The sequence below is a fragment of the Bacillus rossius genome, assembly GCF_032445375.1.
Source record: "Bacillus rossius redtenbacheri isolate Brsri chromosome 4 unlocalized genomic scaffold, Brsri_v3 Brsri_v3_scf4_1, whole genome shotgun sequence".
NCBI classification, from domain to species: domain Eukaryota; kingdom Metazoa; phylum Arthropoda; class Insecta; order Phasmatodea; family Bacillidae; genus Bacillus; species Bacillus rossius.
In genome coordinates, this window is record NW_026962010.1 from 17026632 (window position 1) to 17052736 (window position 26105).

General features: G+C 37.3%; 1 protein-coding gene across 1 annotated transcript in view; it reads left to right on the plus strand.

The window, feature by feature from the left end:
- Positions 1 to 26105, plus strand: part of LOC134541728 (potassium channel subfamily K member 1-like) — a 359236-nt gene that overhangs the window by 303175 nt on the left and 29956 nt on the right. The window contains exon 3 of the mRNA XM_063385376.1: positions 19036 to 19176. Coding sequence (XP_063241446.1) covers positions 19036 to 19176 — 141 coding nt within the window. The remainder of the gene's footprint in view (positions 1 to 19035; positions 19177 to 26105) is intronic.

The following is a 26105-nucleotide window of genomic DNA, read 5'->3' on the forward strand; positions in this document are numbered from 1 at the left end:
TTAAATAAATCACACATCATTTTATAGATTGATACGATCGATTCCTGTCCTCGGTTCGATACCCGATCGATGCAATAATGTTTAATTTTATGTAAAAAGAAATAATAATTTCAATAAACCATGTTAAACATTCGTAAAGAGACTTTAAATCCTCTACTACCATCATCCTATCAGACATCAAGACCACCATATTGGAAATTCGTAATTTTAATGCCAGAGATTCGGGAAAAAGTTAAAAATTCATTAAATAAATTTCCAATCAATATACTGATTAATTAGGTCGACTAAGGTCTTTGGTTCGATCCCTGGCCGATACAAAAAAATTAAATATAACATCAATTTAGCATAACAGTAACAGGTTCGAGGAATTAAACACCGCAAGTTCTTTTACAAACATACTATTTATTACATAATTTCTATTCTACTACAGGATCACTTACGAAAGCTAGCAAATTTATAATCAATCATTTAGTTCCGCATCGGTGTGAAATGACTAATTCTTAGCTCCAATCGGTTTATACTAGACAGAGTCCAACAAGAACCTTTACTGACATAGTTCTCCTCTTCTTGACAGAGTTTCCGGACACCCTGTTTAACAGTTTGCTTCACATCGTTAGAATTGTAAATTACTGCAGCCGATGTCTTGAATGCACACTTTTTCACTTTGTCATCGAACGGATATGGCTTTCCATATAGACAGTCCAACCACAAGTTATATTTTAATGGACCGTTTGTTGCTACGTCATCAGTAAGCTGATTGATTATGTCCTGTCTGATATCATCAAGAAACGTACAAATGTCCTTCGATAATAGTAGTCCTTCAATGTTCCACGAAACGCAGTCTGCACCAAGTAGAAGCCATTATCGTTCACTTGTAATGCTCCGAACACAGTCTTAGGTTTAGGTCCATGTTCAGACGTCATAGCAATCGGTTGCTGCGCATCTGTTTTTTTTGATTGTACGCTCACGAGCCTTCAATCTAAAGCGAGGAGTCGAAATGTCTGCAGGTAGTTCAGCAGTAGGCACATGGACTTCACCTTTACACATTTTCGCATGTCGTCGCAAACTATCAATTCGAGTAAACCATTCATGACAATCATCACATCGAAACTTTATACGAGAAAGGTTCTTTTTGCATTTGCTCCGCTCATGTCTTCGTGCATCATGGGAAAATGTGAACGACATATCACAGTAGCTGCAAGGATACCGTGCTGATGTAGATGAACCTTTCAGACCCGATCCAGATATGGACGTTGCAACAGTAGTAACATTTCCAGGCATACTCTTATGAACATCGACGCATCGCTGTTGCACCGAAACATTTACTTTCTGCCGCACAGCAGGACCTTTACATGTCTTCATGTGCGTTTTCATATTATTTTTTCTGGCAAACTGCTTATGACATTTCTCACAAACAAACATTTTACGATATAGGTTCTTGGCACATTCTCTCTTCTCATGCCGTCGAGCATTGCTGCTGTTTGAGAAAATCTTGTCACAGTAACAGCACCGATGTTCGTTAGTTGTTGTCGATTCGGCATTCATTGAAGTCTCCATCGAGGGCGAAACGAAGTTCGTCGAGTTTTCCTGCACAGCCAACACTACCGGCATTAATGTCTCTTCTGCTGGTGGTATCGCGTCTGATGAAGTCTCCTCCAGTGTTGTCGCCGTGGTTGTCAACGGAATCTGCTCCTTCTCCGTCGTAGCTGTCGTCAAGGTTCCCGTAGACGATGGTACAACCTCCATCGAGTTCGACGTTAAAGTCGGTAAAGTTGCCATCGAGTTCGCAAGAACAGGTAATTACGTGATTAATGCACCAGAAGAAACAAACTAGGTGATCCGTACACCGTCGTCGTCAGTTACAAACTGAGCGACCTGCTGTCTAGGACTCGCTTATATACATGCACTGGATAGAATAATACGCTAGTCAAATCAAGAACAATTTATTATAATACTAGAGTCAATACAACATTAAAAATAGAAGCACCATCAACAAAAAGGAAGCACATTATGGAAGCACAATAAAAAAAGGCAGCACATTTGGAAGCAACGACAAAGAAAATGCAGCACATTTGGAAGCACCGTTAACGAAAATGCAGCACATTTGGAAGCACCGACAACGAAAAGGCAGCACATTTGGAAGCACCGACAACTAACGGGGCAGCACATTTGGAAGCACCATCATCGTAAAGGTAGCACATTTGGAAGCACCGACAACGAAAAGGGAGCACATTTGGAAGCACCGACAACGAAAAGGCAGCACATTTGGAAGCACCGACAACGAACGGGGCAGCACATTTGGAAGCACCGTCATCGAAATGCCAGCACATTTGGAAGCACCGACAACGAAAAGACAGCACATTTGAAAGCACCGACAACGAACGGGGCAGCACATTTGGAAGCACCATCATCGAAAAGGCAGCACATTTGGAAGCACCGACAACGAAAAGGGAGCACATTTGGAAGCACCGACAACGAAAAGGCAGCACATTTGGAAGCACCGACAACGAACGGGGCAGCACATTTGGAAGTACCGTCATCGAAAAGGCAGCACATTTGGAAGCACCGACAACGAAAAGGCAGCACATTTGGAAGCACCGTCATCGAAAAGGCAGCACATTTGGAAGCACCGACAACGAAAAGGCAGCACATTTGGAAGCAACGACAACGAAAAAGCAGCACATTTGGAAGCACCGACAACGAAAAAGCAGCACATTTGGAAGCACCGACAACGAAAAGGCAGCACCATCAACGAAAATGCAGCACATTTGTCATTGACTCCAATATTCATTGGCTCCAATATTCATTGGCTCCATTAATTCGCTCGCTCCAATATTACATTGGCTCCAATATTCATCGGCTCCAATATTCATGGGCTTTAATATTCATTGGCTCCATCAGTCATTGACACCAACAGTCTTTTGGTTCCAAAAGTCTTTTGGCTCAAAATATATTTGGCTAGAATTCTTCGAGTCTAAGAGACTATGAGGCCACATGGCTACGAGTCTTAAATGATCTAGCTGGTTACGAGTTATACATGGCTTGCGAGACTACAGAGCTACGAAGCTTCTAGTACACAAGTTTACGTGACTGCGAGGATACAGGACTACAAGTCTGCATGAGTACTTGACTACGAAGCTACTCGTCTACAAGGCTCCAGTTGCCGCATATGTCTTTCAACGTAATTTTGTTCCAACTGCTCCATCAGCATCATGTTGTAAGATTACAATGTTGCTTGCTTACGTAGCTTCAAGTCTACGAGGCTCCAATGCATCATGACTACGAGACTACGAGCCATAAGGTTACGAGTCTATGTGATTGCATGTCTTCAAGGTTACGTGATTGCGAGGCTATAACACTACGAATCTTCCAGAACGCATGGTTATGAGACTGCGAGGCTACAATTCAACGAGGTCCCAAGACATCATATCTACACGACTACGAGCCATGAGGTTACATACATAAAAATACATACATAAAATTCTGGCTTTTACTAGAACTCTTTCATTGCACAACAATGATAAGTTTACAAGCTAGCACAATCAGTTCATGTATTTTTTTATTTTTTTATTATTTTTATTTTTAAATATTTTTTTCCCTGTAATTTTATGATATCAAAGAAAACGTTAGTCTTTTTCTCCGTGTGTTTCTGATTATTCTTGTCAATATTATGGTGGTTTTCTCCGTGTGCTCCTGATTATTTTTGCCAATATTATGATGGTTTTCTCCGTGTGCTCCTGATTATTCTTATCAATATTTTGATGGTTAATCCGTGTGCTTGCGATCATTCCTGCGGTTTTGATCAAAGGTCAAGGTCACACCCATCCAAGATGGCCGCCGTGACGTCGCAATCCAAGATGGCGGACCGTGAGAAATCTGAGAAGCACTAGCAGGAAGGAGGAACTTTTTTCTCCTTGGCGACTATCGAAGCCATCCTTCTTATGCGTTCGATAGTAAGCATCCCGCATCCCGCATAAAAGAAATAAATATTATTTACCTGCAAGCAACACGTGACGTCATCTGATGTTGAAAAGCGGAACTACTTGTAGCAAGTACTTTTGCATGAGATAAATTAACTCTCACCACTGAATAGTGCTATTGTAGTCAGTTAGAGACATGAAGTTTCGTAGCCACGCGGTCAATTAGTCATGCAGTCTCGTAACCATGCGTTCTGGAAGCTTCGTAGTCCTATAGCCTCGCGATCACGTAACCTTGAAGACTTGCAATCGCATAGTCTCGTAACCTTATTGCTCGTAGTCTCGTAGTTATTATGCACTAGAGCCTCGTAGACTTGAAGCTACGTAAGCAAGCAACCTTGTAATCTTATAACATGATGCTGATGGAGCAGTTGGAATAAAAATTCCGTCGAAGACAGGTGCGGCAACTGGAGCCTTGTAGACGAGTAGCTTCGTAGTCAAGTACTCATGCAGACTTGTAGTCCTGTATCCTCGCAGTCACGTAAACTTGTGTACTAGAAGCTTTGTAGCTCTGTAGTTTCGCAAGCCATGTATAACTCGCAACCAGCTAGATCATTTAAGACTCGTAGCCATGTGGCCTCATAGTCTCTTAGACTCGAAGAATTCTAGCCAAATATATTTTGAGCCAAGAGACTTTTGGAACCAAAAGACTGTTGGTGTCAATGACTGATGGAGCCAATGAATATTGGAGCCCAGGAATATTGGAGCCGTTGAATATTGGAGCCAATGTAATATTGGAGGGAGCGAATTAATGGAGCCAATGAATATTGGAGCCAATGAATATTGGAGCCAATGAATATTGGAGCCAATGAATTTTTTGAGTCAATGACAAATGTGCTGCATTTTCGTTGATGGTGCTGCCTTTTCGATGTCGGTGCTTCCAAATGTGCTGCTTTTTCGTTGTCGGTGCTTCCAAATGTGCTGCCTTTTCGTTGTCGGTGCTTCCAAATGTGCTGCCTTTTTGTTGTCGGTGCTTCCAAATGTGCTGCCTTTTCGATGTCGGTGCTTCCAAATGTGCTGCCTTTTCGTTGGCGATGCTTCCAAATGTGCTGCCTTTTCGATGACGGTGCTTCCAAATGTGCTGCCTTTTCGATGACGGTGCTTCCAAATGTGCTGCCCCGTTCGTTGTCGGTGCTTCCAAATGTGCTGCCTTTTCGTTGTCGGTGCTTCCAAATGTGCTGCCTTTTCGTTGTCGGTGCTTCCAAATGTGCTGGCTTTTCGATGGCGGTGCTTCCAAATGTGCTGCCTTTTCGTTGTCGGTGCTTCCAAATGCGCTGCCTTTTTTTATTGTTCTTCCAGAATGTGCTTCCTTTTTGTTGATGGTGCTTCTATTTTTAATGTTGTATTGACTCTAGTATTATAATAAATTGTTCTTGATTTGACTAGCGTATTATTCCATCCGGTGCATGTATATAAGCGAGTCCTAGACAGCAGGTCGCTCAGTTTGTAACTGATGACGACGGTGTACGGATCACCTAGTTTGTTTCTTCTGGTGCAATAATCACGTAATTACCTGTTCTTGCGAACTCGATGGCATCTTTACCGACTTTAACGTCGAACTCGATGGAGGTTGTACTATCGTCTACGGGAACCTTGACGACAGCTACGACGGAGAAGGAGCAGATTCCGTTGACAACCACGGCTACAACACTGGAGGAGACTTCATCAGACGCGATACCACCAGCAGAAGAGACATTAATGCCGGTAGTGCTGGCTGTGCAGGAAAACTCGACGAACTTCGTTTCGCCCTCGATGGAGACTTCAATGGATGCCGAATCGACAACAACTAACGAACATCGGTGCTGTTACTGTGACAAGATTTTCTCAAACAGCAGCAATGCTCGACGGCATGAGAAGAGAGAATGTGCCAAGAACCTATATCGTAAAATGTTTGTTTGTGAGAAATGTCATAAGCAGTTTGCCAGAAAAAATAATATGAAAACGCACATGAAGACATGTAAAGGTCCTGCTGTGCGGCAGAAAGTGATGGTTTCGGTGCAACAGCGATGCGTCGATGTTCATAAGAGTATGCCTGGAAATGGTACTACTGTTGCAACGTCCATATCTGGATCGGGTCTGAAAGGTTCGTCTACATCAGCACGGTATCCTTGCAGCTACTGTGATATGTCGTTCACATTTTCCCATGATGCACGAAGATATGAGCGGAGCAAATGCAAAAAGAACCTTTCTCGTATAAAATTTCGATGTGATGATTGTCATGAATGGTTTACTCGAATTGATAGTTTGCGACGACATGCGAAAATGTGTAAAGGTGAAGTCCATGTGCCTACTGCTGAACTACCTGCAGACATTTCGACTCCTCGCTTTAGATTGAAGGCTCGTGAGCGTACAATCAAAAAAACAGATGCGCAGCAACCGATTGCTATGACGTCTGAACATGGACCTAAACCTAAGACTGTGTTCGGAGCATTACAAGTGAACGATAATGGCTTCTACTTGGCGCAGACTGCGTTTAGTGGAACATTGAAGGACTACTATTATCGAAGGACATTTGTACTTTTCTTGATGATATCAGACAGGACATAATCAATCAGCTTACTGATGACGTAGCAACAAACGGTCCATTAAAATATAACTTGTGGTTGGACTGTCTATATGGAAAGCCATATCCGTTCGATGACAAAGTGAAAAAGTGTGCATTCAAGACATCGGCTGCAGTAATTTACAATTCTAACGATGTGAAGCAAACTGTTAAACACGGTGTCCGGAAACTCTGTCAAGAAGAGGAGAACTATGTCAGTAAAGGTTCTGGTTGGACTCTGTCTAGTATAAACCGATTGGAGCTAAGAATTAGTCATTTCACACCGATGCGGAACTAAATGATTGATTATAAATTTGCTAGCTTTCGTAAGTGATCCTTAGTAGAATAGAAATTATGTAATAAATACTATGTTTGTAAAAGAACTTGCGGTGTTTAATTCCTCGAACCTGTTACTGTTATGCTAAATTGATGTTATATTTAATTTTTTTGTATCGGCCAGGGATCGAACCAAGGACCTTAGTCGACCTAATCAATCAGTATATTGATTGGAAATTTATTTAATGAATTTTTAACTTTTTCCCGAATCTCTGGCATTAAAATTACGAATTTCCAATATGGTGGTCTTGATGTCTGATAGGATGATGGTAGTAGAGGATTTAAAGTCTCTTTACGAATGTTTAACATGGTTTATTGAAATTATTATTTCTTTTTACATAAAATTAAACATTATTGTATCGATCGGGTATCGAACCGAGGACAGGAATCGATCGTATCAATCTATAAAATGATGAGTGATTTATTTAATGAATTTTGGAATTTTTCACGAATTCCTAGCTAAATAATTACGGAATTTCAAGATGGCATCCAAATTTCAAGATGGCAGGTGTCACAGTAATAAATTATTACTGCACTCTAGCGGATAAGAATTAAACTAACATGGCGTCTGCGCACTCTCGCCGACGATACAATGATGATGGCTTCCAGCATCGAAGACAAGATGGCGGAAATTACGTCATACTAGGTGACGATATATATGATTTGAAAAAAAAAAAGTTGTGGGAGTCAGTCTGCCTGCAGCCGCCACGGGGTGAAGGTTCGGTCGCCATTTTTATTTTTTTTTGCACTCGTCGGGTTCGAACCGAGGACTCCGAGCTCCGTGTCGTAAAAGTACAATTTTTTATAAATAATTTATTAAAATTTTATTATTTAAATTTTTTTATAAATTTTAAAATATTTTCTTTGAAATCGGATAACAAATAAAAAAGTTAAAGATGGCGGCCGTAACGGAAATTGCAACTATGACGTCATATTTCAAAATGGATTGCGTACATCCTTATTTTCAAGGTTGGCGGCTTATAAGCGGCTATCTTTAGGAGTTTTAAGCCGCTTTCAGGCATTTGGGTGCTTTCTAAGACAAATTAACATTTGAGGATTTTCGAAATCCTAATTTTTGGATTGTGGAATTTTTTGAGATTTTTTGGTGGAATTTTTTTCCACAGAAATGTAAATTTTGGCGATTTTTGACGAATTTTGGGCAATTTTTGCCCAATTTTGGCGTATTTTGAGGGTCAAAGGTCTTTATCCTACTTGTCCCGTTACGCTGTGTCCCGTTACGCTCATCCAAGATGGCCGCCGTGTAGTCACAATCCAAGATGGCGGACCCCGGCACTGGCACCACGCGCCGGCGCCAGATCTCGGACCGTCATTTACATACTACTCACACAGCATTCTTGGTGAAAATAGTAGACGATCTTAAACGTTAAGGTTGTGCCTCCCGTAACACAATACTTCAACCTTAACTTTATCCAGGAATTTGCCAGTAATGCTACGGGTGATAAACTAGTGTAAAATAAAAAATTGTAAAACTAGAAACTGTTGTAACGTAAACGTTACTTACCACCATCATGGATAGCAGCACGGTTCCGATAAAAGACTTGAAAAAGTACTAAAACTGAGCTTTGGACCTGGTTTTCAACAAGGAATTTTACTAAAATACTGCCCAACTTGTTAAAATTTACTAAACAATTAATTTATTTACATATTGTCACATTCAGACCAACACTCGATAAAGAGCTGCAAGGGTATGCACGACAAAAATAACCAAAAAAATATGAGATATAAATAAAACAACAATAGCTCATACATACAATAAGGAATACGAATCACCAAAAATAAAGCAGACAATAGACTATGACACCCTTAAACATAAATAACATAATTAGATACAATAATTAAAAAATACAATCATTCCACTGGAATGTTAAGTTTTAAATTAGAAGTTAATAGTAAACAAAGAAATTGTGTGTGTAGTGTGAGCTTAATTATTTAGTTAAACAGAATTATCAAGATTTTTATAATTAGCAATTATACAGTGTACAAAAGGTAGACTTTAGGCAACTGAGAAATTGTGTAGGCCCTAACTCTGAATCAGTGTTGTCAAGAATATATTTACAATAAATTTTAGAGTTATAACCATTTTTAATAAGAGAGAATCAAGTAATGCTCTACAATCAGCTAGAGGAAATAAATTATGATTGGAAGAATATTTTAAAATTTATAAGTTTCACTATTTTAATTTGAATGGACTTAAATTTAGGAGAATCAGAATAATTGATAGAATTCCAAACTATTGAACAATATTCTACTTTGGACCTAATTAAGGAAAATTACAGAGAAATAATGGAATCAGGATGAGAAGAACAAAACGTGATATATTTGATTAAACGTATAGTTCTTTTTGAACTATTAATTAAGTAATGTACATGCAGATGAAAATTTAATTTCGAGTCAAAAATTATACCCAGATCTTTTATGGAAGATGATTTAGGAATTACATTATTATCTATAATATAATCAAAAGTAATAGGTAAATATTTCCTAATGAGATATATTTTTTTCCTTGTTGAGAGATACTAAATTAAGATTGCCTCCATTATGACTTGCATTAATGTCATATTGAAGTAAATAAAAATCATTAAGAGAAGTAATGGTTCTACAGATTTTATAGCCATCAGCAAACAGTACTCCAAAGATGTGAATGGGAACATGAGAGATATCATCAATAAAAATATTAAAGAGTAAAGGTGACAAGGTACCACCTTGTGGAACACCTGAACTGGCTATGTAAGATAAATATTTGCAAATGTTAATGGAAACAAAACAACTTTTATTTTTCAGATAACTTGCTAACCAATTTACAAGATTATCACTTAAACCAAAATTATATAATTTAATGAATCGAATTTCACAATTAATACTTTAAAATTCCCACACACATTAGAAGTTATACTTATATGGCATGCCTAAAATATTAACCTGAAACATTTTAAACACATTTTATATAACTTTAAGTATATATTTGTTTATTTGTTTTTGCTTATTCGACTGAAAACAATCTGGAAATACTTCCTACAAACAAACCTTATTTTACTGACCTGATTCGAGATTTGTATTACATAATATTATATTATTATACTGTTATTAACAAAGGTTTAAAAAAAGTTCGGCAGTCACGAGATTTGAACAGCGTCATTTGGGGCTTACAAGCGCGCACACTATCGCTGGACTATCGAGCCTATTGGCATGTTTCAAGGAGAATATTTGCTCTAATAATTGTAATGCCAGTTTACTTAGGTATTTTAAAACTTGTGATTAACATTAAATTTACTATAACTATTTTAGTTCACCAAATATATTTCAGAGTATTTTTCCTTTCAAAAAGTTTCGTTTGACACTAATAATATTGATATGTTCGCTAATGTTCACAAAAGTGACTATATACGGGTTTATGTTGCTGCACGTGGGTCCGCCATTTTGGTCACATTTCCATTCATCAACTTCCGTTCCATTTTCAAGAAATTACTCCTACCAATTGCCGTATACCGAGAGCTAAGATGCTTACGTCTCAAGAATAAAAGAATTCGTTAAAAACTTTTGTGAGATTCCTGCCTAATATGTATTGAAGGGGTAAGTTGGGATTTAAAATAAAAACGCATTTTCCGAATCTACTAGATTTAAAGTAAGAATGAACAACATTCATATAGAATTAGGAAGAGAATATTTTCAATTTTTTTTGAAAATTGACCTTATAGGGGGTGAAAAGGAGTATAAATGTTTTTGAAATTATTAATCATATTTCCCAATCCTAGCAAGTGTTAGGAAATATAGGTTATCAATAATAAATATACTAAAACTACAAACAAAAATTTTACCATTTTGCGAAATTCATCCTTTAAGACGTGTAAAAGGGGCAAGTATTCAGTATGCTTTTTTTTAAAAAAAAAAAAATGTATACTTCCAAATCTATTAGAATTATATGTGAGAAACTAAGAATCAACAACATGTATGTAGAATTACGTTTTGTAATTTTTTTTTTTCATTGATCGAAATTCGTCATTTAAGGGGGTAATTTATTAAAAAAAAAAAATGTTCTCCGAAACTAACAAAGTAATAATTAAATACTAGGTAAAAGTGGTAAACATTATAAAGAACACCTAATTTTTTCTTTGTGATATTCCACCTCCAAAGGTAAATTTAAGGAGTAAGTTTGATTTAAGAAAATTAATGCAAGTAGTGTGTAATAGTATGTCCGAACGCAGGGTTCAGGTTGTGGATTGGGATTGTCGGACCGCCATCTTTAAATTGTGACTTTATGGTGGCCATATTGGACTCAAATATTACTCAAAAATTACTCAAATTGACTCAAAATGACTCAAAATTCCTATTTAGAGGGAAAATTCCCGTTTTGAGGAAACATTCCCCGTTTTTGTCCTTAAAATGCTGATGGCTTTAAAAGTCCGTAATGAGGCTTAAATTCAGCACCTACAAGCCTTTCCTAAGCCTCCGAGGTCATTACCTTGACCTTGACATTGGCGGCCATCTTGGATCCGCTTTTTTGAATTCCGCCATTTGGTTTTCTAAGTTATTCCGCCATTTTGAATTGCAATTTTCGTTACAGACGCCATCTTGAAAATCCGTAATTTTTGTGTTAAAAAATCAGGAGATTTTAAAATTCATAAAAAATTAATTAATCTAAATTTAATAAAATATTATTTAAAACACGCACTTACGTCCTTGGTTTGTACCCGGTGAGAGAAAAAATAAAAAATGGCGACAGATCCGTCCTCCACGGAAGCCACTGACATACTGACCTCCAGATACTACTTTAGGCCTATATGTCAGGGTGTTTGTGTCAATAGGAATATAGGATTTTTTTTTAGTACATGTGTTCAAATTTTATTTGTTTATGTATGTTTTTTTTTGTTCCTCTCCCCTTCGTCCGGCTCGGGAAAAAATCCAATACCCATCAGGGTACTTGCAGTAAGTCTAAAAATCTAAGAAAAATATGATCAATATTCTTTTTTTCCTAACTTATATCACCGAAACAAATTACATCGTAATTTTTAGAACTATAATCTCGCATTTCATACAGAAATATTAACTTACCTGCATCAGAAAATCATTATAACCTCCTTCTGTGTCAACATATGCGGAAATAGTTTAAATTTAACCGCGCTTTTCATGGCACCCAGGTTACACAAGCGAACAGCGTCCTTCGGAATTGTTCGGGCGTGTCGATCAAGACCTGTGAATCTTGGGTTACCCCATATCGGGCTATCTGTTTTTTTTCCTAACCTAACTTAAACTAAGAGTATTTGGGGGGGTTAGCCTATGCGCCTAACCATGCAGGGTTTTAGCCATTCAGGAGGGGGAACATGCATCGTGTGCTATAGAGCATCCCACTCTTAGATTGCAGTGTGGAAGTAAATGGGCGCATTCTCTCTCTCTCTAACACACGCCGATTGCCGTTAGCACTGTCCTTGTTTCTTCGTGCGTTGTTGCCAAATATCAAACGAAATTTAAAATTTTAATTTTTGGACCAAGCTTTTTTTCATATTGTATAGAATCGAAATACGCATCAGGCAATGCTTATTTTGAATACTTAACAATATTTTAAGTGTCCGAAAAAATTAAAAAACATAACTTATTCGCTGCGAACTGTTTTGAAGTATTCCGATATGTTTCACATCAAAAAAAAAAACCTACATGTGTATTTCATTCAGATTTTTTTTATTAGTAAATTAATGCCTTAGGACGCCACCGAACAAATGTTAAGACAAAAACTGTACAGGTTTCACTTAAATAATTTTTTTAATATATTGAAATGCATTTTCTCACAAACTGACACATCAAAAAGTTGACCCGCGGAAAATTTTTTTTCTACTAAAGATAGATGGGGGACGAAAGCGAGAAAAATGTTCACAATGAATTGAATTAGTTTTTAAAAGCAGCGCCATCTCAATTGCTTCTACAGTTTCCGTGGAAATAGCTGTTAAAGATGTGTCTTATCAGTACAAGAGCGCGCGCTGCCGTCGTAAGAGGAAACAGGGCCGTGTGTTTAGATAAGTGGGGTTCTGTCCTACAAGCAATTTCAAATACATGGCTTCCTTAGCCAACAAAAATTATTATAATTGATTCTTGAACATAATATTTAAAATGTATGAAATAAATACGAAGGAATTTAATAGCGATCATGGTACAAAATTTTGAATTATTTTTCTATCCTTCTCACCAAGCATCTTATCAAACATTGTTTTAGACAAAGTTTTGGAAAATAATTATGATATTATTACAAACAATTTAAACAGATTTGATAATGTGTCTACTAAGGCAGTTACGTTTTTTTGTCCGGTGAAAATTTTTTTCGAACCCATGCAGTTATGGCTGGTCGTATCAAAAATGTATTTAGAAAACATTTTTCGGCATTAGGTAATCCGAGTTATCATACGTTAAAACGGATTCGATATTATTCATATTATGGGAGTTGTTGCGATTTTTCTGTTTTTCAAAAAATCTTCCCCATTTCGAACCAATTGTTCGGATTTTTCCCATAACTTACTCGACCGAGAATTTCCATTACCGTATTTTATTTATCATTTTGGACATGACTTGTCCAAAAATACGGCATTTATCGGGCCCATGAAAATGTGATATATATATATATATATATATATATATATATATATATATATATATATATATATACATATATATATAATTATATAGGTATATATATGGGATTTTTAGAACAGAAAAGAAAACTATAAGAAAATTTCGTCTACAATAGGTAGTTTTTATTTGAAATTTACATAAAAGTGGCATTATTACAAATTTATATGTGTAATAGTATAAAATATTATAAATTACGATATGATTTCTTAAAAAGCTTCTTGTTCTATCCAAATTACAAAGACACGCATCTCCTGAAATTCGTAATGTGTTAGAGATTTGGCAACAGCGCGCGCCATAAGCCGTGTACTGCAATCTAAGAGTGGGACGGGCTATAGAAGGGGATTGGCCAGCCCTGGAAACAATTGATGCGATGACTAACTGCCATCACTCTTAACTCGAGACTATAACTAAGTAGTTAAGTTGGGCCCAGGTAAAACCTGCATAGACACAGGGAAAGCTCTGAGCGGATTGCCAAGTTCATGCACTAAAAAACCAGCAGGTTGGTTACGGGAAACATAGGGATAGTTCAAGAAGAAGAGTTGGTCTGGGAAGCAAGTTCAGTAACTTGAACTTTTCTGTCCGCATTGAGTTCGAGCGCGTCTGTACTCGGACCAGCGACGCATGCGCCCCTGGCAGCGGGCAACAGTACTCGTCACCGATCAGTGTACTTCAAACTAGGAAGTAAGTTGGTGAAACACGCGAAAACAATTTTAATTGGTTGATTACGTTAATTAATCGCGAGCTGGCGCGTCGGATGTTACTCCAGGAGGGATAGAGCGCCAGCCGCTTTAAGGGCAGTGTCCTCGGGTGCTGGGGGTAGGGGGCGAGCAGTTTAATTACCTCGGCGTCGCCAGGGGGAGGTGGACGCGTGGACGGCCGCCTCGGAGCGACGCCCAGCGCCGCGACGCCACGGCCGTGAATAATACATGCCGGCGCCTTTACGCCTCGCCGGTCTCCTGCGCCAGCTCCGGGCAGCTCCGGCACTCTTGCGGCCACAGAGCAACGAAGACGAAGAGTCGCAACTCGATGCTACAGCCAGCACTCTAATTTGTTTTGGACATCAGCCAACTGTGCGGGATTTATCGGCAACCCAACAACCTTGAATTCGTTATCTGTTCGAAAGAAAATGTTGGTTACTTTTTTTTTTTTGTCGTTCGTTTGCTGGGAATATTTCACTATAAATTATTCGGATTATCTATTTTTCCAATACGGAACAACCAAAACACTTATTTTAAAGTGTTTATTTTTTTAAAAAAAAACTTAAAAAACTGCATAGCCACAAAAATATGAATGTTGAAAATCATAACATCAGTTTCAATATTGCAAAAAACGATACGCACGGGCACATGTGCACATGGCAGCCATGCTTAATTCAATGCTGCCAAGACAATTCAAAATAATATTTTGCCATTATACTCAATTCGCCACTCCGTTAATACATTGTACCGTAAATTCTGAACTAATAATGTGGTTAAGATTACTTTCTTTGTTATCTTTAAAAGATTTGTGCAATGGGAGTGCATGACTTGATGTAAGTTTTTGGACATACGCCATTGCTAAGAACTTTTTCTGTTTGAAGAAAAACTAATAAATAAAATAAATAAATAAAAATACTCAAAAAAAGACAAAAAAAACACAAAATTAAGCAAACAATTGCTGTTGTCAACAAGGATATGAACACCACAAAATATTCCGAAACAGGAATATGGTCAGCAAACAAACAAAGAAAAACAAAGAAAAATGTACTAAGAGAACGAAAAAATCCCCACAAATGATGACAACACAAAAATATTGAAACCCAAAATAATTCAGCACAACAGTTGAAGCGAGACAAAAAACATGACAAAACGAAAAGACAAACAAATACAAAAGTTTTACCTAAACAGACTATTGTATTTGTTTGTCTTTTCGTTTTGTCATGTTTTTTGTCTCGCTTCAACTGTTGTGCTGAATTATTTTGGGTTTCAATATTTTTGTGTTGTCATCATTTGTGGGGATTTTTTTCGTTCTCTTAGTACATTTTTCTTTGTTTTTCTTTGTTTGTTTGCTGACCATATTCCTGTTTCGGAATATTTTGTGGTGTTCATATCCTTGTTGACAACAACAATTGTTTGCTTAATTTTGTGTTTTTTTTTGTCTTTTTTTGAGTATTTTTATTTATTTATTTTATTTATTAGTTTTTCTTCAAACAGAAAAAGTTCTTAGCAATGGCGTATGTCCAAAAACTTACATCAAGTCATTACTTTCTTTATTTAAGTTATTATGTTTAAGAAATTTCTATGTTTTATTTATATTTAAAACTTAATTTTTGATATTGGCACTTTCCAACCGCTCTAGACGTTTTAGTGGCCGTATCCCAACTGTGCAGTTGCGCCCCCTGAGCCGGACATGGCTGCAGTTGGTCCGGGTCTGCGAGCCAATCAGCGGCGCCACCTGTCACCCGGGGCCCGCGCTGACGAACATTGTCCCGGTGACAAGCCACGATCTACGTCGTGACAGTCGCAGGGCAAAGTCACCGTGACTTTGTCGCCTACAGCGACATCGTAATCCCGAAGCTTCACGAACGGCACATTATTGAGGAATATCGAAACAGAACCTTATTTGTAATGCATGTAGATCTTAGATATTGTTACGAACTAGAGCAAGGCCGGGACACGTGCAGGTGCAGAGCTGGCTGGCGGCTGCCACAACATGATATGCGCCGCGAGCGCCTGGAAGATAACAAGGATTGTCGCTTTCCCCCCTCCTTCCCACCACTCCCCGCGCGGCGCCCTGCCTTTGACATGTAACTGACACCGGACAGCTGGGAGTTACGCGAGCCGCCGACACGTGTTTCGAGAGATTTCTACCGTCGTGTCGGCGCGGAATGACGCGACTGGCCCCGGCCGCGCTTGCGAGTTCTGGAAATTGCGGCTGATAGATAAAACGAGGACGGCGGCCTCGAGAGAGTCAGTCAGAGTCTGAGGAGTTCGGAGTGTTCAGTCGGGAGTTCTCCCGCGGCGGAGTTTCCGGGGCGATAGTGCCGCGGGCGTGGCGGAGTCCCGAGCGAAGTTGCGACCAAGGCGTCGAGTGGATCCTCGGCGAAGGGGAAGTGCGACGGCGGCGGCGGAGTGCGGCGACGGAGTCCTGCGACGGAGGACCACGAGGGGTGATGTGGCGAGAGTTGCGCCAGAGGTGCGACCCAGCGAGGCGTGTGGATTGTGAGAAAAGAGTGACTGGGGAAACAAAATTTTTAAGTGCAATTGATTATTTGGCAATTTTATAAGATTAATTGTATGTGACATAAGTAGTGGCCATCAATAAAACTGTGTGTTTAATAAAATCTTTAATTGGGCTATCCTTTACGAACCCGCGGTAAATCGTAACAATATTATAGAAACAAATTATTTAGTTATGTGTATTCTTACATGGAACTGGAAGAACTAAGATTTTTAACTTTTTTTAAATGAAAAGCTTGTTTTATTACGTAATTTATTTTATCTCGCTATTCAAGTATTATGTATTACTGTGTGACTTTGACAGTTATCAATTTAAAAATAATTGAAGTGATGTATGCTCAGAGAAGCAAAATAAGAAAAATTTATCCTGTGATACTTAAGATATTTGAAAAATAAAATATGCATCCTGGATATTTTTTTAAATATATTTTGCACATGAATAATAATGTTGAACACACAGAAACTGGGCAGTGCCTTACTTCGGTGCAATAAAATAGTGTAGTCTTGACTTGTTCGTCATTTCGCGGTAGACTGTAACATTTAGGTTAAACCCACGTGTTATTTCGTACATGGAGTTCGTAGAGAGTCACTGCCCACGCTCGGGTCGCGTGTCGCTGCTCATTAGATCGCTGCGACTCGCCCGCGGCATGTCGCCGTTACTCGTAGCGACACGCTATCCGCGACACGCCAGGAGCTGCTCTGGAGAGTGCAACGTGACGTGACATTTCCGCTGTCGCGTGTTGTGGTCTGGCCCTGCGTCTGTCACAGTCGCGGTCGCTACACGTGTCATGGCGGTCGCCACGACAAAGTCCACAACAGTTAATATTCCCTATTCCTAGTGCCGAGGTGTTTCGGTCAATCACAGGGGAAATATCATTTCTTGGCTTGTGGCTTTTATTCTTGTCAAAATTGAATATTTCACCAGCGTTTCGGTCGACATTACTGTCACCACCATCGGAGTAAAAGTTTGTTTAGATTTGCTGTTTCCTCAAAGCGCATTCATCGGTGTTCTTGTATTTCTGTTATTGTTTGAGTATATTTATGCATTTAATTTTTGTATCTCATCATTAATCGTTGAAAGTGAGGGTCCTCTCCCGGCCCTCACTGCAGTGAGTCGTCTTGTAGTCGCGGTGCCTGCCTGTAGCGCCCTCCTCCCTAGCGACGCTCAGCACGGACTTCGCTGGCACGGACCGGGTGCACAACACCAGGCTCCGAAGACGACTTTCTCAGCTGGGCGAGAGAGCCGCCACGCCTCGCTCTCACCTGTCTCACTCGTCAAGCCAACTTCTCCACGGTGTTCCCGTTGCGATGTTCTGTCAGTGACGTACACTCGTCACACTTCAGTACTTCCCGCTTCGTCGAACACCAAAGTCCTGTGTTTGCAAGTCAAAGTCGGGTGATATTACTCTGCCACTGCCCCTGTCACACACACTAAGTCCTCTTTGTAGCCTCCGATGAGGCCTTCTTGCATAATACTCCCTTACAATCGCCCACTCACACTCGAAGGGCGAGTAAACAAAGCAAAATCGTTGGCGAGTATTTTTATACCTTGGTGGCGACTAATCCTTTCAGTCCTTTCAGTATTAACTTGCTCAGCGAGTTCCCACTCGATCTGCGAGTGACGTCAACGAATAACTGAACGAGTTACCTCTTCTGCGGCTATCTCCTGCTGGCAACACGGCGTTAAACGGGCTAGGTCCGAACTCACACCTGGCCCTTATATATACTCCCTCGGCTGGAATCCTCCAGAAACACGAAGTCACCTCCCCGCCTCCTGGAGAGGGTGGAGGGGTGTGAGGTCAGATGACTAGTCACGTGGTTCCCCCTCCACTTCCGCGCCGCAGCCGCGTCTTGGAGTCGCTGTGTGTGAAGCATGCTTGTGCCTCGCTGTTCTGCCGGTGGAGTCACATCCAGGGGCTAACTCACAAAGCATCTTTACAATTTGCGGGCGGAAAACTAACCGCGATAATTCCCATATGCTTTATCCTCTCTACTCTCACCGTTATCCTTATGAAAATCCTTTAAAAAAAAAAAATAATAAATATCAAGACACGAGAATACAAATAAGTCGATATTTTATTTAAATGTATATTTATTAAAACATATAAATGATTGAAGATCCTGATGTCACTCGGAACAAAATTTAATTTATTTGGTTTGATGCAGTGTGGTCGGTGGTGTCAGAAACGTTAGCACAGAGAGAGAGAGAGAGAGAGAGAGAGAGAGTCATGTTTGACATGGAAGTGAAGTATCTGTTCACTGCTACACTCCTGAGTGTAGACTGACTGCAGGCGATGACGCCGCGTGTGTGCGTGTGTGTGTCCAGACGCCGACCTGGAGGCCCTGCTACAGGAGGTGGTGGCGGCCAGCAACAGGGGCGTATCTGCCACGCGCAACGTGTCCGGCGAGCCCAACTGGAGCTTCGGCCAGTCGCTGTTCTTCTCCACCACCGTGGTCACCACCATCGGTCAGTGCCCCCTCCCCCTCCCCAGTACTACACCTGCAAGTTCTCACACTGTAGACGTTACCGTCTCCTTAATTTAAATTGTGACCTTCACCTATGGCTAGAGACCTGTAAAATTCGCGATTTCAAATCCCTAAAGGATAGACTCCATGATCCTCTACGCACTCGTGCAAATTACATCTGCTGATTGGTTACCGAATCGTAACACCTGTTGACTGGAATGATCGTGATTCGCTAATTCTGTTAAAGATTTCTCATTGGCCCAGAGTCCTTCAGATATACTGTGGCCCAATCACTGAAGCAAAATATTGTCAAAAGTATTTGTACTCTATCCTATCGCGAAATGAATCCGTGAATTTTACAGGTCTCTACCTATGGCATAACTTGTATGGTTTCCTGTGAATTCTATTAGCAAAAGACTTTGTGATTTTGTCCAACTACCATAGTACATTAATGCATTAAAAGTATTCTTGAAACTCTACCGACCCCCTAGGAACTAGGCCCTAGGGATTGCCCCCCCCCCCCCCCGGCCATCTTTTTCTATCTCCTCTACGATCCAGCCAACATCCCTCTGGCCTACTCCAACAACATGGGCTACCAACATTATAGCCGGAAAGGAATTAATATCTTTTTTTTTCTATCTTAAATAAAACTTAGTGTATTTGTTTGGGAGGGGTCTGGTTTAGGGTAGACTCTAGGTGCGTCCCAGGCCGAAGACTTTGTGCCTAATCGTGCTCGGTTTCAGCCATGCAGGAAGGGTAGCATGCATGATGTGCTTTGATCGGGAATTGGCCAGTTATGACAGCGATTGATGCAATGACTAACTTCCCTATCTTAAATTCTAAGCTATTACCAGTTAAGATGGGCCCGGGTAATCCCTGCAGAGACTCAGGGGAAACTCTGGGCTCGTTCATGAGGGGTGAAATTATTGCAAACATTAAACAGACAGGTTCAATACAGGACAAGTAAGATGGTCCAGATAGAGTTGGTCAGGGCAAATTGCAACCATGCTGGGGTCAATTAATATCTAGGGTCTTGGGGTGAATTAATATCTAGGGACTTGAGCTGAATTAATATCTATGGTTTTTTCAAGTTTCAAATGTATCGTTTGTGTATGTTAACAATCTTCGCCTTAATTATACAACCAACACTGGTTAAAAAATATCCAAGGATCTGCGTGAATTTACTGTTACTGAATTAACATACTCCGAACATGGAATTATGGTATGAATAAAAATCTTTAAAAACATTTCAAGTCTACAGAAAACATACCCTTCTTTCTTCTTCGTATCGGTTTACCTTGTTTACAATGCAACGAAGAAATCAGAAGTTATAATAAGGCGTGTATTTTACGAAGACTCGGTCATTTGGAACTACAAAGAAATTTTTTTTTCAGGTTCGTTCTTTGTTAACTGTGTGAATTTGTTGTAATTTCTAACAGTGTAATTTATTCAAGATTGATCTGCAAACCCGACCACTTGTCTTAGGCTCTATTTGACCAATTACGCAATAACTCGCAAACTAAACATCCCACAATAAAAATACACACGCTAATAATTTCGATTTTTAATCTGACTAGCTTAAAACCCGCATCTTCTCTCTCGCAATTTTAGAGTATTGCTATAATCTTACCATTGAAAGAAAAGTATGTGATTAAATCCAAACATTTTTACTAAATAAATAAACATTATAAACTGTCAGGAGCATATAAGATTTATTTCATTACAAAACCGTTCAATAATTATAATTTTTTTAAATGAATATGCGAAGGCCCTTTTAATTTTCAGTATAGATCAAGTATCTGATTTTAAAACTGCTGTTTTAGAGTGTTTGAGTATACATTTTACCTTGGTGAAATCACACTTACCTCCCTTCCATTTCATGAGTTAGACAATTTAAAAAAATTAAAAACACGCACTATATTTGATTTTAACTATGTTTATGCTATCGTTTATACTAACACTGTAATTTACTATGTTTAGAGCTATGCTGAGAATAATTAAATAATTCTACCTTATTACAAATACCTCCCGTTATTTAAGAATATGTGAAACGATCACATATGTAATTGAAATAAAGAGTACATATGTTCAATTTATTATCCAATGTATTAGTTGATTCATAGTTTGCTTAGTATTACTTAAATAAATGTCCCAAATGTTTTACCCATCTCCTCTTTTCCCACAAGTATACCCATGTAAAAATTCAGAACTATGTAAATATGGCAGTATTCGCTAACAAAACAAAAACCAAATTCATTCTCTTTTTTGTTCCTTTTTACCGCAGATATGAATAATTATAATAAACTCATATTTATTAAGTTCAAATTTATACTGTCAATATTATTTTATGGATTTCATAACCTTTTTATTTCTTAAATAATATTAAGCTCTGTTATAACTTAATAGGTGATATTTCGGAGAGCGTTGAATCAGAGGAGGTAGCTGAAGGGATTTTTATTTAAAATTTGCATTAGCTTAAATTAAGTTTGATTTGATCAGAAGATATTATTTTTAGTGTTATAACCATATTTAAAATATTTCACATTTAAAAAATATAACTACAGCAATTTGTAAAAAAGAATGTTGGTAAATATGGCATGTTTATAAATAATACCAGTTAACTTACTTCATGCTTGATTAGCTTCAGAGATATGGCTTTTATAATAAAATTTAATTTCCGCCTTTTCACCCCTTTTGCGATCGAATATAGAAACATTGGAACATTAAAACATGATATTAAATCATAATTTTGTACGTTATACTTGCTCAGATTTTTACCTTCATCATAATTTTCTTTGATAGGCTATGATTTATTACTATAAAAACTAACGTTCCCCAGTTTCATTACTTTTGGTGTCGATATCTAAGAATGGTAAAAGTACTACGTAAATAATTATTTACGTTATTTGTGCTAAGATTCTTCCATCCAGCTTTGATTGCTATTAAGCTATTAATTTTTTAATATAAAATAAAACTTACTCTCTTTTCTCGCCATTAAAAAACGAAATCAGGAAAACTTTAAAAAAAAAAAAAGTGTTACTCTATATATCAGATCTACAAGATTCGGAAATATTAATGTTTTTCTTTTAACCTAATTTAACCTTAAGGGCGTTATCTTGCAAATAAGTTAAATAATAATTTAATAGTATATTATTTTTACCATTAATTTACAACTTACTTAATAAGTTTCGTAGATAGGAATTTTTTAATAAATGAAGACTTGCCCCGTTTTCACCCCCATTAAAAGACGAATTTTATCAAACGCAAATAAATAAGCATTACGTAACTCTAAATTAGAATTATTTCCAATTTCTAACTTTTTATTCTAATTGAATTTGAATCCGTATGTTTATTATTGGTACCAAAAATAATTTATTTTGCTTAATTTTAATTTGGATATATAAATATATTTATCTTAAAATCGTATAAACCGTTTTTAACTCTTTGGGTGGCATATCGCAAAATGTAAAAATTGTGGTTGGTAGTTTTCCTAAATTTATCATTGGACCCAATATCATTTACTACGCTTAGTTACATTCAAAGTTAAATTGTTTTATCTTAAAACCATATTCACTCCTTTTTCATCCCTTAGGGCTGGAATTTCACAAATGGTAAAATTTTGGTTCATAAATTTTTAGTTTGTTATTGGTCTTTTGTATTTTTTAAGCTTGGTCGTCTTAGAAGATATAATTATCTTCAATCCATATGTATATACCTCTTTTTGAATTGCAAAAAATGGTACATGTTTTTGTTGGTAGTTTTATTTTGTTTATTATTGGTACCAGAAATAATTTATATGCATAATTTTATTCGGAGGTATAGTTATTACTCTTTAAACTTAACTTTTCACACCTTAGGGGTTGCATTTTGCAAAATATAAAATTTGTGGTTGGTAGTTTTCGTATTTTTACTATAGCTACTCAATATTGTTTATTACCTTTATATAATTCTGAGATATAATTATTTATCTGTAAAACATTCTTACCCCCGTTTTCACCCCCTTAATGTTTAATTTTGCAAAATATAAAAATTTTAGTTGATAATTTTAGTATGTTTATTTTTGGTATCCAATATAATTTATTACGCTTAATTTAATTCTTAGATATAATAATTAATATCAAAAACATACTTACCGTTTTTTCATCCCCTTAGGGGTGTGATTCTGTAACTATAGGTATATAGCCTAGTTTTCAAGTTTGCTTAAGAGTGAGCGACTGGTCGGAGGCGGAAGGAGGAAATGACAAAATCGTGGAGGAGCCACGGAGGCCACGAAATAGACTTGCAAACAGTTCCAGAATCTTTTCATATAGGGCACTGTCGTAGCTGGGTAGCTGCTGTCAATCAAGCAGGATTAGCTGCCGTCACTCTGTCTAGAGCAAAACAGGAAAGGTTGGGGAGGGGGGAGCGAACTCGTCCTGCGACGTAGCTGGGCTGTGTAAGGCGCAAGGAGTGTGTTTGCGCGTCCGCTATTTCTGATCTGTCAAACTCAACTCGTCATAAATCAAAAACCATTTAGTCAAACGACGTCCAAATTTGTCAGTATAATTGTGAACTGTTTTGCCAACAATAATATCCGTTAATCTTCTTAATGTAAATAATGTCATTTAAATATATATAATAAACCTACGAGGCCTTAAAAAAGCTAACCGTGACTTGATGTATCTGATGTTTCATTGCGAAGTATTTTAAATAAAGAAAAGAGAATTTTTTCTGCGTGCATAATATTGCTAAATTTATAGAAATAAAAATTTTATAAGTTTCAGCATCTGTTTTAAAATGCTGTAATTTAAAACAAAAATATTGTTGAACACATTTTATAGTTAGGTCTTTTGTTGCAGCCGATTTGGATAGAATTTCAAAGAAAATATACATGTTATAAGGCACGTCATCTGCAAAACGAAGAAGCAAATTTTGTTATTTGGTTTCAATTTGTATAATATTAATATATGTCTTCCAGGTAATGTAAAACATCTAACAACATTTGAATCGTTAAGTGCAGAATGTAAGTTAGCCACTTTATACATTAACTTTTTTAAAGTGAATTTACTAATTTTCCGATTAAATTTGTTTTTATTGTGTTTATCGTTATGCATTAGGAAACATCTATTTAAAAAAAGTCAAAAGATATATTTCGAAGATAATATATTAAAAGTTTGTATTGATATTAGATACCCTTTGAAACATATTAATTTGGAATTGGTAACTTGTTGACACTGGATGATTCCTTTGTGTTACTATCTCGTGTGCATCTGTAAATAGATATAAACAATCTATTTCAACAAAGCCTACAGGCGTACGTAGATTTCAAAGTGAAAGTGATTTGAAGATTTTTACTAACTCCTGGAACATTTTAAAAACTTAATGTACATAACATCCTATTATAGATATTTTACCCAGTATTAAAAATTGTCCGACTAAACATTTTCTTGCATTCCAGACAGCGAAACTATTTTTAATGTTTTTTCACAACTCAATACATTCAGCATTTAATGTCTAAACGAATTTAATATTGTACCTACTAAGTAGTTATGTAATTGTTTTCAACCTTCAAACACTACTTTTCATCCTTGCCACTAATACGTGGTCGTACACAAATATCCTTTGGACAAAGGTTTAAGGTAATATTAAAAAAAGGTAATAAAAATAAAATTCGATTAAATTGATACTTATTAAGGTTAGGTATTGTTTTTTATAATCCCAACTTCGGTTTTTATTGTTATTTTTATCAACAATTATTTCAGCTTAACGTTTTAGGAAAAGTTTCTAAAGTTTTATAAAAATATTTGTTAAAAAAGTAATAACATTTTTATATTTCTATCGTTTTTATTCCCACCCCACGCAGTAGTGGTTTGTAACATAAAATTTACTTAGAAAAATATTTGCAACACTAAAAATGTAAACAAAAACAAAAATTAATTCCATAGAGTACATGATAAAGAGCTTTTAATTATTCTCATATTCCATACCAAAGTTTTCAAAACCCCTTGCAGCAATGGTTTGTATTATCAAGAATGTTCTTAGACAAAATGTTTTGGATGAATATTATAAGATTTAAGCACAGTTTGAACGGATTTTATGGTATGCCTAAGAAGGGAACTGTAATTTTTTTTAATTATACCACTCTTTTTTCAGTCCCTTGCAGTAATTTTTGTGTAATCAAAATGTTTTCTACACATAAGTTTAAGATTAGAATTATTAAATTAATACAAAAATCGTACGGATCCAAAGTTGTGCCCTTGCTATGATTGTTTTTCCTTCTCCAACTCTTGTTTTTTTTAACCCCTTGCAATATTGGCTCGTCTCGTAAAAAATAATTTTAGAACAAAATTATAAGTTTTAAAAAAATTTGAACTGATTTGATAGTGTTTCTTCTAAGGGAGTAATGGTTTTTTATAACTAACCCATATTTATATAACCCCTTTAAAACAGTTCGTCTAATCAAAAAATGTTTTAGACTAAATTTTTAGATCAAAAATAAAAGATTAACAAAACATTTGAACGGATTTGGTAGTGTTTCTACTAAGGGCGTTTTATGAATTATTTTTAATAATTCGCCCTTATTTTTTGACCCCTTTCAGAAAACGTTTCTCTAATCCAAAAATGTTTTAGACAAACGTTTGAGATAAAAATCATAACAATAATACAAAAATACATAGATCCGAAGTTGTGCCTACATTGGGAGCTATGATTTTTTTTTATTGTCCTCAAACCCTTGTTTTATCAACCCCCTTCAGTTATGGTTGGTCGTATAAAAAAATAGCTAAGACCAAAATTCAAATTTTAATACGTTCAAACGAATATGATATTTCTCATATTATGGGAGTTATAGAGATTTTTCGGGTTTTAGGAAAACCTTCCCCAATTCTACTACTTTGGTCAGATATTGTCTGTTAACGAACTTGATCGAAAATTTCCACTGTCAGAGCTTAT